At 43.4% G+C, this 15,031-nt stretch overlaps 2 protein-coding genes across 4 annotated transcripts in view; both read right to left on the bottom strand.

The window, feature by feature from the left end:
* The window catches only part of LOC139403333 (protein DOP1B-like), a 62,934-nt gene extending 57,418 nt beyond the window's left edge, over positions 1-5,516 (bottom strand). Inside the window, exon 1 of one of the 2 annotated variants that reach the window (XM_071146939.1) lies at positions 5,302-5,516. The gene's annotated coding sequence lies outside the window, so the exon portion shown is untranslated. The remainder of the gene's footprint in view (positions 1-5,301) is intronic. The other variant, XM_071146938.1, reaches the window with a different exon arrangement.
* A 340-nt stretch (positions 5,517-5,856) lies between these two features.
* LOC139406127 (carbonyl reductase [NADPH] 1-like) lies at positions 5,857-11,084 on the bottom strand. Of its 2 annotated transcripts, XM_071148604.1 has the most exons (5): positions 11,005-11,084; positions 10,644-10,724; positions 9,799-10,087; positions 9,443-9,550; positions 5,857-8,062 (listed from the first exon to the last, which is right to left on the bottom strand). In XM_071148604.1, the coding sequence occupies exons 3-5, from the start codon at positions 10,082-10,084 to the stop codon at positions 7,587-7,589; spliced, it is 870 nt and encodes a 289-aa protein (XP_071004705.1). In that variant the 5' UTR covers positions 10,085-10,087; positions 10,644-10,724; positions 11,005-11,084; the 3' UTR covers positions 5,857-7,586. The 2 variants fall into 2 exon arrangements, with proteins under 2 accessions (XP_071004705.1, XP_071004706.1); XM_071148605.1 differs by lacking the exon at positions 11,005-11,084 and having other exon boundaries at positions 10,644-10,845.
* Positions 11,085-15,031: the final 3,947 nt, after the last annotated feature.

Raw genomic sequence — 15,031 nt, 5'->3', positions numbered from 1 at the left:
AGTGAAAACATCCGAAGTTCAAAGGTAAACAATTTAATTTGATTGCTTTTCTGATTTGTGACAAGGTTGCCTGCTGCTAGCAAGGCATAATGCTATGCTAGGCTATCAATAAACTTACACTAGCTTTGGCTGTAAAGCATATTTTGAAAATCTCAGATGACAGGGTGATTAACATAAGGCTAAGCTGTGTCTCAATATATTTCATCTGTGATTTTCATGAATAGAAATATATTTTCTAGGGATATTTATGTCCGTTGCGTTATGCAAATTAGTGTCAGGCGATGATTACGCTCCCGGATCCGGGATGGGGAGTCACAATTCGTAATAAAAAAAAATAAAAATAATAATATTGGAAGGATTTAAATAATTTGCAATTATGTTTACTTATGATAAGGTAAAATGTTTATGTCTCTATATGATATGGTAAATATATCCAATGCAAAAAACATCAACTTTTAAATGGTATTAATATTAATTTGCATATATTTCCATTAATTCCCATATATTCCCGTTAATTCCCATATATTCCCCACAGAAAGTTTCCCCAAAAAATGTGCAACCCTACGTACCAGACGAGCTAATTTACTTCTATTCTCGCTTCGAAGCAAGTAACACTGAAACATGCATGAGAGCATCAGCTGTTCCGGACGACTGTGTGATCACGCTCTCCGCAGCCGATGCGAGTAAGACCTTTAAACAGGTCAACATTCACAATGCAGCAGGGCCAGATGGATTACCAAGACATGTACTCCGAGCATGTGCTGACCAACTGGCAAGTGTCTTCACTTACATTTTCAACCTCTCCCGGTCTGAGTCTGTAATACCAACATGTTTCAAGCAGACCACCATAGTCCCTGTGCCCAAGAACAGGTAACCTGCCTAAATGACTACCGATCCGTAGCACTCACATCTGTAGCCATGAAGTGCTTTGAAAGGTTGGTCATGGCTCACATGCACACCATTATCCCAGAAACCCTAGACCCACTCCAATTTGCATACCACCCCAACAGATCAACAGGTGATGCAATCTCTTTTGCACTCCGCACTGCCCTTTCCCACCTGCACAAAAGGAACACCTACGTGAGAATGCCATTCATTGATTACAGCTCAGCGTTCAACACAATAGTGCCCTCAAAGCTCATCACTAAGCTAAGGACCCTGGGACTAAAAACCTCCCTCTGCAACTGGATCCTGGACTTCCTTACGGGCTGCCCCCAGGTGGTACGGGTAGGGAACATCACATCACATCACATCATACCAGGCAGTCATGTCCACATCGCCAGCAAACATGGTTCAAGCACACCAAGACAGTCATGAAGAGATCATGACAAAACCTATTCCCCCTCAGGAGACTGAAAGGATTTGACATGGGTCCTCAGATCCTCAAAAGGTTCTACAGCTCCACCATCGAGAGCCTCACGACTGGATGTATCACTGCCTGGTATGGCAACTGCTCGGCCTCCGATTGCAAGACACTACAGAGGGTAGTGCGTACGGCCCAGTACATCACTGGGGCCAAGCTTCCTGCCATCCAGGACCTCTATACCAGGCGGTGCCAGAGGAAGGCCCTAAAAATTGTCAAAGAATCCAGCTACCCAAGTCATAGACGGTTCTCTCTGCTACCACATGGCAAGCAGTACCGGAGCACCAAGTGTAGGTCCAAGAGGCTTCTAAACAGCTTCTACCCCCAACCCATAAGACTCCTGTACATCTAATCAAATGGCTACCCAGACTAAAACGATTACCCTGGCTGTTTCGTTAAAGACACTGCCACATGTGCGGAGTCTCATTCTGGTCACTCCAGGACAGTAGTAGGTGAGCTTCCCTTTGGAAATAATTCCTTCAATAACAGAACAACAGTGAGGAAGCACTATAAAACTAAATCCCTTGATCCATGGAAACAGGAGAGAACATTGTGCTGCTGAGCAACACTAACATGGCAGCCACTAACCAAGTCAGAATAAGTGTCAATGACAAAGTACTCTGTCTGAGGTATACCGGTCACCTGCCTACCCGTATCCACCTACCCGTAACCGCCTGCTCACATCCCAAACCCCATGTCCCTCCCATCTATATGTGTAATAGCTCTCTAGCTCTCTGTGTCTCTTTGTGTCTGTGTTAAAGGCTGTGTGTGGATGGTGAGATCACAGTACGCTCAACCAGTTGATTAATTAGGGCAATCTCATGTCAACATCTCTAATTGACAGGAGTTAGCTAGGGGCTGCTTGCTTATTTGTTAGCCATGCCCATAATTCTCTATCTGTGTCTCCTCGACAACATTGATCGTTAGTGTGTTGAAATCCTGGAAACAAGCTGAACAGACACACACACATGGATTGATTTCTGTCTCTGTTTGTCTCTATACCTTTATCTCAGACAAGCTCAGGGATGTGGAGACAGAATGGAAGACAAAGAGACAGACGGGAATCAGAGTAGGAAGAAAGAGAGACTGAGATAACTATAGGGAGCAGAATTATATCACTGAGGGGAATCCAAACTGATGAGTAAGCAGTGGTGTAGACAGCCTTACATCACTTCCTCTTCGGGACCTAGCCGACAATGCCTAACACACTCAGCCACTAAATCTTGCAAATCACTGCCAAACTCAATGCATTACACAGATTAATTGCAATTTACTGCTGTGGTACACACATACATGCACAAAGCAGTAATTTCGGTATGACTGTGACTACCTCATAAAACTGGTTGAGAGAATGCCAAGAGTGTGCAATGCTATCATCAAGGCAAAGTGTGGCTACTTTGAAGAATCTCAAATATAAAATATATTTTGATTTGTTTAACACTTTTTTGGTTACTACATGATTCCATATTTGTTATTTCATAGTTTAGATGTCTTCGCTATTATTCTACAATATAGAAAATATTTAAAAAATAAAGAAAAACCCTGGAATGAGTAGGTGTGTCCAAACTTTTGACTGGTACTGTACATATAGATTGCATTTGGATTACTGTTACGTTCTTGATTTCTTTATGTTGTACTTTTTATTTATTTATATTTATTTTACATCTGAATTATTTGTGTACTTGTTTGACATTTTACTGCATTGTTAGGCGCTAGTAACATAAGCATTTCACTGCACCCGCTATAACATCTTCTAAACTGTGTACTCGACCAATAAACTTTGATTTGATTTTGACACAAAGACACACACACACACAAAACACAGTAATATCAGTATGACTGAACTGATTGACTAGCCTAGTCTGTCTAGCCCTGGACAGAAAACATGTGAATGGACCATTCTCTCACACAGCACTAGCCATTAGAACTACCTTTAATACAAGCTACGCTTTAATACAGATCCTGGATCAGAACCTCTCCTTTAAAAAGGTTAGGTCAGTACTTTGCCTTTAAGACAAAACTTACTGAAAAGGTTAGTCTCAGAACAGTTGCTGACGCATCCACAGATCCACACAGTCAGATTCTCTCTTCTTTCCTTTCTGTCTCTCTTCCAATTTCTGCTAATGTTGTAAGTTCTCTCCTGACAAACAAGTAGGTAGGCAATGTGAACAGGTCAGGTTAGGTGCAGAAATACAGGAGGATTTGCATATAGGGCAACCTCAAGCCTGTCAAGTGATCTACTAACCCTATGCAAACATCACTGTGTGGATAGACAAATATCTTTCAAAAAATTGTTTTTAAACATATTTTCCTGGAATTTTATCGAATCACAAAATGTCTGTTTGAATTCAAACAAGGAAATGTCAATATTTAGGCCTGGAGCTACATCGTGTAAATACTCAAATACATTGTAGTTTATCCCAAAGTTGAACTTCAACACAGAATAAAGCCTGGAGCAGCCCGTCAAACACTCATTCTCCGTGTCATGAACATGCTGATAGGGAGCAGCGAGCACTCCAGTAAGCCTGCAACGTTTGCTCCTGCAGGGGGGGGGGGGGGGGGGGGGACTGTGTGTTTAGAGGGTGGACTCACAAAGAGCAAAGAGATATTCGTTACCAGATTATGAAACTGACTGTAATATAGCACTATTGCATAAGACTATGCCTTGTGAGACTTCTAATATGAATTGGACAGGCCAGAACTGCTAGGATGGGACAGACACTGCTGTTAAAGACTCAGTCATGGCAGAGCCTTTGAATGTGACTCTATAGACCAGACAGCATTATGTAAGATGGCATGGCTATGGAGAGTGAGAAAGCAAATCAGGGATTTCCGTCTGTGTGTGTGAGTGAGCGAGAAGAGGATTTCATCCAATCAGATGTTATTGGCAATGTATTAGGCAAGCTCCTGCTCTTCCAGCTAAATACTGTCTGTCTCTCGCTCAGCATCTTTGACAGGATCTAAAGGACCCGGAACTCTCATGACATCATCATCTACATGCTCTGTTGAAAATAACTCCTCAAATTCCACCACTTCCTCATCTTTCCTGTGGTGTTAATTTTTTTTGTTTATTTATTTCCATCCCCATTAGATTTTGCAGAAGCAGCATCTACTCTTCCTGGGGTCCACAAAAAAACATGACAAGTAACAAAACACTGATACACAAGGACAGTCACAGAAATGTAAAATACAACAAAACACTAAAAATAATTTGTATGTTAGAGTGTGTCCCCTTACAGTCCCCACCATTCCATGAGATGTTGTTTAATCCAATTTTTAAAGGTCATTTTGCTGTTTGCTTGAGTAATTGGAGATAAAAGGGAGTTAGTTCCATGGATGGATCTGTATAATACTGTGCGTTGCAGTGAATTCGTTTTGGACTTGGGGACTGTGAAGAGACCCCTACTGGCATGTATTGTGGGGTATATATGGGTGTCTAAGTTGAATGTTATTTGATCATGGAGACAATCTGGAACTTTCATCACAGTATTATTTCTCATAAAAACTAGAAGCAGTTCATCTCTCGTCAACCCTCAACCAGGAAAGACTGGCATGCATGTTGTTGATGAAGCAGTGAAAAGCAACCATTTTAAAATAATTGAAATTGGATGTTTGTTGATGTTTCAGATTAAAAGGTAGGTCTGATAGAGTTGCCCACTCAGTCCATACAGTTGATTATGACAGCGGGTTTCAATCGCCACAAGACATGGCCCAAACTACCACGGTACATCATGTTCCTGTGGACCAACGAGTCAAATGAATTTGTATAGTAGACTACAATGCACCATATTTAGATCATATTGATTCACAACAGGAAAACGTGAACTAGGGAGAAAACAGATAATTAAAATGGGAAAAATGTTGCATCAACGTGCTATCACGTGGTGCGGTAAACAATAAAACACAAGGTGCATCATATGGGTTCATCAATGACTCACCAACTGCAAAACAAGCTCCGGTTTAAGCTCTCAAATGTCCCTCAACCCCGGCAAAACGGTGATGGTTAACAGGTCTGGATGTAGCGTCCGTTCTGCTTGAAGAAACCGCCAACCAACCGTTCTGTCTAGAGTGCGCTTCCCAATCCCCAAATTTGTCTTGAGCAGATCCTGCTAAACCCAAAGGGGTGGCATCCCCAAACTCAGCTGATTCAATGCACACGAGCGGAGCTAGGAGAGTGCACTTCCTGCTCTTAGGGGAAGGGGGTGAATAGCTACGACCGCTTAGGAGCAGTATTTATCTTCACAAGCTATAAAAGCCCCTCACAATGTCACTTAAACGTCTTCATGAATAAACGAGTCAACCGTGGTGGGTAAACCTGTTTCTTGCATTCAGTGTTCAAATCTGAAAGTATTATTCTCTCTTGTCTCACTGCCACCCCCGGCTTTGGTACATTCCGGGATGTGCGATGTTTAGAAACATCTCGATTCACTGTCAGGTATTGGTCAAAGCTGGGGCGAAGAGGACTGACAAAATAACTGCAAACAAGCTGCATGTTTAATATGTTTACTTTTTTATCAACCAATCGTTTTCATTACATGTTTACAGAGACAACTAAGTAACGTGTTTAACTATTCCGTGCACATCAACCTATGTTGCTCGTTTTCATTACATTTTTACAGTCATTTTTGAGACAATGAAGTGACGTGTTTAACTATTCAGTGGACATCAACCATATCCTCTGGCTCTGCAAACACTTCACAGTGCAGTAGATAAACTGCAAATAAAAGACAAATTACAATGGTCTTTTAATTGCTCTTTACTGATGTGGTTATTAAATGGTTATTATACACCAATACCTTATGGTTAATTCACACACACACATATATAACTGCCAAAATAACACGAGTTGATGAGGGAAGGCCTACAAAGTATATTGAAAGCACTTCCACTCAGGTGTGGCTCCTGAGTTAATCAAGCAATGAACATTCTATCATGCTTAGGGTCATGTATAAAATGCTGTCCAGGCCATTATTTTGGCTATAGGATGACAATGCCTCCATCCAGTGGCGTAGGCAGAAATCTGTTGATGGCACATAATAAACCATAGACCTATTAGACTAGAACATGATGCCCTGATATAGTCTAGTGGTTAAGAGCATGATTTCTGAAAGTGTTGAATGAAAACATTGTTGTAGTGCTGATCGTTGTCTCTGAATGTACTGAAAATCTCTTTAAGGCCCTTGATTAGACCAATGCAATCAGTGATTGACTGGCCGGCCTTCATGGCAAAATCACTGATATCAAATAACTTGGCAAATTCTCCAACATCCTCTTCTATGCACGGTCTCTTTTAAAAAATGTACACTGAGCTTTGTTTGGCCATTTTACTTGTTTTTGCTAGCTAAGTTGACTAGTGAGTCTTAGCTAGCTAACAGTGAGTAGCCTACACAGTGTAGCCTAGCCAACACAGCAATAGCTACGGTTTACAGCACATGGTATCAGTATGAAGTGACACAAGCCAGAACCCACCCTTTATTTAGAAATTGATAAGCTGATTGTTTAGTTTTTTTAAAATTAGTTTAACAGTAAATAATCAATAATAATTAAAATTCATTATATAGGCCTAAATTAAACTAGATTTTAGTACAGCACTCGATTTTATGTAAGATGTCATTGAGTGTCCTGAAAAGCATCTGCCAAATAAAATGTATTATTTATTATTATTAATATAAATATCCCTTTCGATGTCCCACCCCCTCCCTACTGCTTGCTATGAATTCTATCTGATGGTGTATGCATGTTTAGACCAGTGCTAGACTTAGACTGGAATATGTGCCGGTAGTCATTTTGGGTGAACTCCTGCCCAGGTCAAGTACTGTTCTTAGGTAAAAAGAAAAATAATGTCCCATTTGGAAAATATTATAATAATTGGTCACAAGTGGTCACTTAATGGTTTGATGCGTATGAAAACGATGTAAACCATTTGCCATCTCAGTCACCAGATCTCAACCCAATTGAACACTTATGGGAGATTCTGGAGTGGCGCCTGAGAGCGTTTTCCACCACCTTCAACAAAGCACAAAATAATGGAATTTCTCGAGGAAGAATGGTGTCGCACACCTCCGATATAGTTCCAGACACTTGTAGAATCTATGCCAAGGTGCATTGAAGCTGTTCTGACTCACCCTAGGCCTACATCCTACTAAGGCACTTTATGTTGCTGTTTCCTTTATTTTGGCAGTTACTTGTATATATTATGGCAGCAGATGAAAGGGTCCTTAAGTCAGGGTCCCTCATCAATTGTTGCACCTGTTGGTGACCCCGCCCATACCTGTACCTGTCTATCCACTACAAACTCCCCCTGGGGCTCCAGTGTTGCTGGAGGCAACAGCGCCAGGTACACAGGTGTGTCAGCCCCCTCCGCAGGCGTCTTGGTCCCATTGGGATAGGTCATGTCAGACTTCACCCAGCCCGGGCAGCAGGAGTTTATCAGAATCCCTCTCTGGGGCATCTCTCTTCTTAGCCTGCGGGCCTGGATCCGGGTAAGGGCCATCAGGCCTATTTTGGACACCCCATAGACTGAATTTGGCCAGCCCTTGTTGATGTGGTCTCCAGCTTTGGCCTCGGCAACAAAGTGCTTCATCAGAGCCACTAGCTCCTCCTCTGTGATGTCATCACTGCAGAGCCTGGCCTGGAGGTCTGGAGAACACATTTGGAGGGTGATATAGCCCACGATGCTGGCAACATTCACTATCCTCCCTATAACAGACAGACATACAGTTAAGTTAAAGGAAACATCATATGTAGATTAATTAAGTGATTTGGCATGGGTGTTGTTAGGCCCAAAACGAAGTCAAGATAATGTCTAGATGCTTTTTATAGTGGAGATCACGTTTATAAAGTGCCTGGCTGGGCTGATGAGACAGAGGATTGGATTGCGCAGTCAGATGGAACAGAGTAAATAAACATTTTAACGTCATAGATTTAGACGGCGGTAACTTGTGTAATAGACACCGACTGGAATGCGGTTTTAACCAATCAGCATTCAGTATTAGACCCACCCATTGTACAATTATGTAATAATGGCCGAGAAGTCGGTATTTGGAGGATATATTGGCACGGGTGTTGTTCGTCTCAGGCCGGCAAACCGCGCCAATATATTCTCCAAACAACGGCTTCGAGGGCATTATCACTTTATTACAACGGGTTAGCAATACATTCAAATAATGATTGACATATTTTAATTAAAACGTTATTTTTATTAATTTATTCATACTATTTCATTCTTCCACAAGATATAGTCCTGACACAAATCTAGGCTTGCTACCCAAGCCGTCCGGTCGTTCGTTCTATTGGTTCGGTTGCCAAAGATGCAACCAAGTCGTTCCGTCTTTTTGTTCTGTATCTATGGACGCGACCCAGTCGTTCGTTCTAAATGTTCTATTGCCATACTGGCTGGCAACATTCGTATGCCTTGCTTGCTATCTAACTAACTACGGCTAATTTACAGTCACGTCAAAAAGTACAGCCAGAATAACAGCAAAGTAGCCGCATTTGTTTAAGCTGTTTTCCAGTGACATTTATTTGGATACATCCATAACAATGAGCTAATAAGGCGCGATTTCGGCTGGCATAGAAATGGGCTCACTCGTCAGAACACAGCTAGCCAACAACACAGCGAAAACGATCACTTCAAACTGAAGCTGGAAAGACCGCAAACTAGCTGCACGTCGTTTCGTTTGACCTTTTTCTCCAACTGATATTTATTTGTATATATCCATAAAAATAATGCCAGCTGATTCATGATTTCGACTGGCTGAGAAACGCTGCCTGCCTGTCTGTCTCCTCCCAACACATATATTACTATTGGACAGCTGGAAATCGAATTTGAATATTGAAACAATGTTTCAAATGTCGGAGAGACAGTGGGTTGAGCAGTCAGATGGAACAGATAAATGGGCATTTTAAGGTAATATATTTAAGATGTAACCTTTGGAATCTTGTGGAATAGACACCGACTGGAATGCAGTTTTAACCAATCAGTATTCAGGATTAGACCCACCCATCGTATAATAAAAAATAATCACTGGGTACACTACCAAATCAGTGATAGTTTTCCCCCATGAAACAAGGGTTTACCATCTTTCTTCAGGAGAGGGAGAAATTCATTGCACATGTCTCTGGTGGCGAAGAAGTTGGTTTGGAGAATGCGTTCTGCTTGGCTGCCAAAGGATACAGGGTCACCTCCTGGACATAGAGGGAGCTATTAGTTCACTTTAAATGGCACTGCATCCCAGGCCAGCTAACACACAATACTCTTATTGCAGGGTTTCCCAAACTCGGTCCTGTGGCTAGTTTAGTTTTTTGCCCGAGCACTACACAGCTGATTCAAATAACCAACTCATCATTAAGTTTTGATTATTTTAATCAGCTGTGTATTGCTAGTGTGTCATAGACTTATGGTGTGTGTTTGTGTAACATTAATGTGTAGTTACGTTTTGGGGCGATGCCTGCGTTGTTGATCAGCACATCCAGACCCCCGTACTCCTTCATGAAATGCTGCCGGGCCGCCTGGATGCTGACCGGGTCTGTGATGTCCAGCTGGAGGAGTCTGGGCTTGAGTCCCTCCCTCTGCAGATCCTCGACAACCATGGCCCCCCTCGGGACGTCCCGGGCACTCAGATACACATCCCCTTTAAAGCCCTGGCACAACGCCTGCACTATGGCTAACCCCAGGCCACGCGTGGAGCCAGTGACCAGAACCACCTGTGGACCAGACATCACCTCAGAGAGAGAAAAATCAAAAGCTATAGATTCAGAAAGTTATAGAGCAGGGGTATTCAAATCTTACCCTATGAGGTCTGGAGAACTTCAGTTTTTCTGTTCTACTTGATAATGAATTGCACACAACTGGTTTCCCAGGTCTAAACCAGTCCCTGATTAGAGGGGAAGAATAAAATAAAAACATCTATGGAACTGGCTTCAAGGTCCAGATTTGAATTTGAGGGCTAGTCTGAGCTACCGGTAAACATACAATTCACAATACATTAACATGTGTTTAACATGTTGCCAATATAAATTAAAGGTATGTTGCTCCAGCACAGGGCTAGCATGCCTAATTCAACTCATCAAGGTTGATTTGGTAGTTTAATCAGTTGTTTTAGTGCTGGTCTAGAACATTAGCTGGCACACCGTAAAATAGATTTGAAAAAAATCCATCATATCCACATAATCTAAAGATACATTAAAATGTAACTCCCTGAGCAATTTAAACAGTGCAGATTATAATTAATTTACACCAGTGAATAAAGAATCATTTATATTCAGATGTATCACTTACCAGTGTGAATGTATAAACTGTTACAATGTAGTATGGAGCACACCACCGTCTTTGCAGCTAACACAGTATGGATTGATACACCTAGAAGTGGCAGAGAATATTCTCTTGAATTAGCGGAGAGGTCTAGAATGTGACAAAATGTCACTGTACTTTTTCAGCTAACTAGCTCGCACTGTTTCTCCCTCTTATCTCCCCATAATCTTCTTCCTCATTCCCACCCACCCACCCACCACCACCCGCTTCCCTTCCCCCTCCATCCCCAACCTCTCTTATAAACCCAAAGTGGGAGTTTTATCTCAAAAGTGGGAGTTTTATCTCAAAAGAAAGATACATTAATAATCCATTATGAACAGCAACTTACAGTATCATTCAACACAATAACGGTCAGAGAAGTAGAAGCCCTGCCCGAGCATTCGATTTCTTCAAGGTGCTTGTCATGACAGGAAGGAAACACTGAGATCAAGATTCAAGACATAACATGCAACATACAGTACAAGTCAAAAGTTTGGACACACCTATTCGTTCAAGGTTTCCTCTTTATTTTGACTATTTTCTACATTGTAGAATAATAGCGAAGTAACCAAAAAAGTGTTAAACAAAGCAAAATATATTTTATATTTGAGATTCTTCAAAGTAGCTACCCTTTGCCTTGATGATAGCATTGCACACTCTTGGCATTTCTTTATTTTGACTATTTTCCACATTGTAGAATAACAATGAAGACATCAACACTATGATATAACACACATGAAATTATGTATTTACCAAAAAAGTGTTAAACAAATCAAAATATATTTTACATTTGTGATTCTTCAATGTTGCCTTGATGACAGCTTTGCACACACTTGGCATTGCATAGTCCACAATGCATAGCAGAAGCTGTTAAGAAGTATTTTGGTCCGAGACTTTGCGCTCCTGCTTGCTGTGTGGTAGCAGAGTGAACAGTCTATGATTTGGGGTGGCTGGAGTCTTTGACAATTTTTAGGGCCTTCCTCTGACATCGCCTGGTATAGAGGTCCTGGATGGCAGGCAGCTTAGCCGCAGTGATGTACTGGGCCGTACGCACTACCCTCTGTAGTATCTTGCGATCAAAGGCCGAGCAGTTGCCATACCAGGCAGTGATGCAACCAGTCGGGATAATCTCGATGTTGCAGCTGTAGAACCTTTTGAGGATCTGAGGACCCATGTGAAATCTTTTTAGTTTCCTGAGGGGCAATAGGCTTTGCCGTGCCCTCTTCACGACTGTCTTGTTGTTTGGACCAATCTAGCTGGTTGGTGATGTGGACACCAAGGAACTTGAAGCTCTCAACCTGCTCATCTACAGCCCCATGCATGAGAATGGGTGTGTGCTCGGGTCCTCCTTTTAATGTAGTCAACAATCATCTCCTTTGTCTTGATTACGCTGAGGGAGAGGTTGGTATCCTGGCACCACACCTCCAGGTCTCTAACCTCCTCCCTATAGGCTGTCTCGGCATTGTCAGTGGTCAAGCCTACCACTGTTGTGTCATCTGCAAACTTAATGATGGTGTTGGAGTCGTGCCTGGCCAAGCAGTCATAAGTGAACAGCGAGTACAGGAGGGGACTGAGCACGCATCCCTGAGGGGCTCCAGTGTTGAGGATCAGCGTGGCAGATGTGTTGTTACCTACCCTTACCACCTGGGGGCGGCCCGTCAGAAAGTCCAAGATCCAGCTGCAGAGGGAGGTGTTTAGTCCCAGGTGAGGGCACTATGGTGTTGAACGCTGAGATGTAGTCAATGAATAGCATTCTCACGTAAGTGGTCCTTTTGTCCAGGTGTGAAAGGGCAGTTTGGAGTGCAATAGAGATTGTAGCCACTACTTCCGGCGCCGACAGAGATGGCCGCCTCGCTTCGCGTTCCTAGGAATCTATGCAGTATTTCATTTTTTTACGTGTTATTTCATACATTGGTACCCCTGGTAATCTTAGGTTTTATTACATACAGTCGGCAGGAACTACTGGATATAAGAGCAACGTCAACTCACCTTCATTACGACCAGGAATACGACTTTCCCGAAGCGGATCCTCTGTTTTGCCCACCACCCAGGACAATGGATCGGATCCCAGCCGGCGAACCAAAACAACAACGCCGTAAAAGGGGCAGACGAAGCGGTCTTCTGGTCAGGCTCTGCACATTGTGCACCCCTCCCGAGCATACTACTCGCCAATGTCCAGTCTCTTGACAACAAGGTTGATGAAATCCGACCAAGGGTAGCATTCCAGAGAGACATAAGAGACTAACATTCTTTGCTTCACGGAAACATGGCTCACTCGAGACACGCTATCGGAGTCGGTACAGCCAGCTGGTTTCTTCACGCATCGCGCCGACAGAAACAAGCATCTTTCTGGTAAGAAATATGCCTTATGATAAACGAGATGTGGTGTGATCATAACAACATACAGGAACTCAAGTCCTTCTGTTCACCTGACTTAGAATTCCTCACAATCAAATGTCTACCGCATTATCTACCAAGAGAATTCTCTTCGATTATAATCACAGCCGCATATATTCCCCCCCAAGTAGACACATCGATGGCCCTGAACAAACTTTATTTGACTCTATGTAAACTGGAAACCACATATCCTGAGACTGCATTCATTGTAGCTGGGGATTTTAACAAGGCTAATCTGAAAACAAGACTCTCTAAATTCTATCAGCATATCGATTGTGCTACCAGAGCTGGTAAAACCCTGGATCATTGTTATTCTAACTTCCGCGACGCATATAAGGCCCTCCCCCACCCACGACTCCATTTTGTTGCTCCCTGCCTATAGACAGAGACTAAAACAGGAAGCTCCCGTGCTCAGGTCTGTTCAACGCTGGTCCGACCAATCTGATTCCACGCTTCAAGATTGACGAATACGCTGATTCGCTGAGCGAGTTTATTAGCAAGTGCATCGGCGATGTCGTACCCACCGCAACTATTAAAACATTCCCAAACAAGAAACCGTGGATTGATGGCAGCATTCGCGCAAAACTGAAAGCGCGAACCACTGCTTTTAACCAAGGCAAGGTGACCGGAAACATGACCGAATACAAACAGTGTAGCTCTTCCCTCCGCAAGGCAATCAAACAAGCTAAGCGTCAGTATAGAGACAAAGTAGAGTCGCAATTCAATGGCTCAGACACAAGAGGTATGTGGCATGGTCTACAGTCAATCACGGATTACAAAAAGAAAACCAGCCCTGTCGCGTACCAGGATGTCTTGCTCCCAGACAGACTAAACAACTTCTTTGCTCGCTTTGAGGACAATACAGTGCCACTGACACGGCCCGCTACCAAAACCTGCGGACTCTCCTTCACTGCAGCCGACCTAAGTAAAACATTTCAACGTGTTAACCCTCGCAAGGCTGCAGGCCCAGACAGCATCCCCAGCCGCGTCCTCAGAGCATGCGCAGACCTGCTGGCTGGTGTGTTTACGGACATATTCTATCAATCCTTATCCCAGTTTGCTGTTCCCACATGCTTCACGAGGGCCACCATTGTTCCTGTTCCCACGAAAGCTAAGGTAACTGAGCTAAATGACTACCGCCCCGTAGCACTCACTTCCGTCATCATGAAGTGCTTTGAGAGACTAGTCAAAGACCATATCACCTCCACCCTACCGGAGACCCTCGACCCACTCCAATAGGTGCACAGATGACGCAATCGCAATCACACCGCACACGGCCCTAACCCATCTGGACAAGAGGAATACCTATGTGAGAATGCTGTTCATCGACTACAGCTCAGCATTTAGACCCTGGGTCTCGACCCTGCCCTGTGCAACTGGGTACTGGACTTCCTGACGGGCGGCCCCCAGGTGGTGAGGGTAGGTAACAACATATCCACCCCGCTGATCCTCAACACTGGGGCCCCACAAGGGTGCGTTCTGAGCCCTCTCCTGTACTCCCTGTTCACCCACGACTGCGTGGCCATGCACGCATCCAACTCAATCATCAAGTTTGCAGACGACACTACAGACGGGAGGAGGTGAGGGCCCTCAGAGTGTGGTGTCAGGAAAATAACCTCACACTCAACTTCAACAAAACAAAGGAGATGATTGTGGACTTCAGGAAACAGCAGAGGGAGCACCCCCCTATCCACATCGACGGGACAGTAGTGGAGAGGGTAGAAATGTTTAAGTTCCTCAGCGTACACATCACGGTCAAACTAAATTGGTCCACTCACAGTCCCACTCACAGTCGGTGGATCCTTATTAAAAGGCACCCCGCCCTGTGTCCTCTATACCTGCATTTCTTTCTCCTGCCAATGACGGTGTCTTATGCATATCCTGTGCGTCTTGCTTGTTGAAGAAATAAATATTTGTCTAATCTGAGGTGAGTGATCGCTGTCCTGATATCCAGAGGCTCTTTTTTGCCGTAAGATACA

The sequence above is a fragment of the Oncorhynchus clarkii genome, chromosome 3 (assembly GCF_045791955.1).
Source record: "Oncorhynchus clarkii lewisi isolate Uvic-CL-2024 chromosome 3, UVic_Ocla_1.0, whole genome shotgun sequence".
Taxonomy (NCBI): domain Eukaryota; kingdom Metazoa; phylum Chordata; class Actinopteri; order Salmoniformes; family Salmonidae; genus Oncorhynchus; species Oncorhynchus clarkii.
Note: the sequence above shows the minus strand (reverse complement) of the source record. Positions and strands in the feature narration are given on the sequence as shown.

Bases quoted from the DNA above. Each gene is read 5' to 3' on its own strand.
- LOC139406127 (XM_071148604.1), bottom strand. From the start codon at position 10,084: ATGTCTGGTCCACAGGTGGTTCTGGTCACTGGCTCCACGCGTGGCCTG. The intron at 9,551-9,798 runs GTAACTACACAT...CTCTATGTCCAG, and splicing joins CGCAGGCATCGCCCCAAAAC to GAGGTGACCCTGTATCCTTT. The intron at 8,063-9,442 runs GTAAACCCTTGT...TGTCTGTTATAG, and splicing joins CCCTCTCCTGAAGAAAGATG to GGAGGATAGTGAATGTTGCC.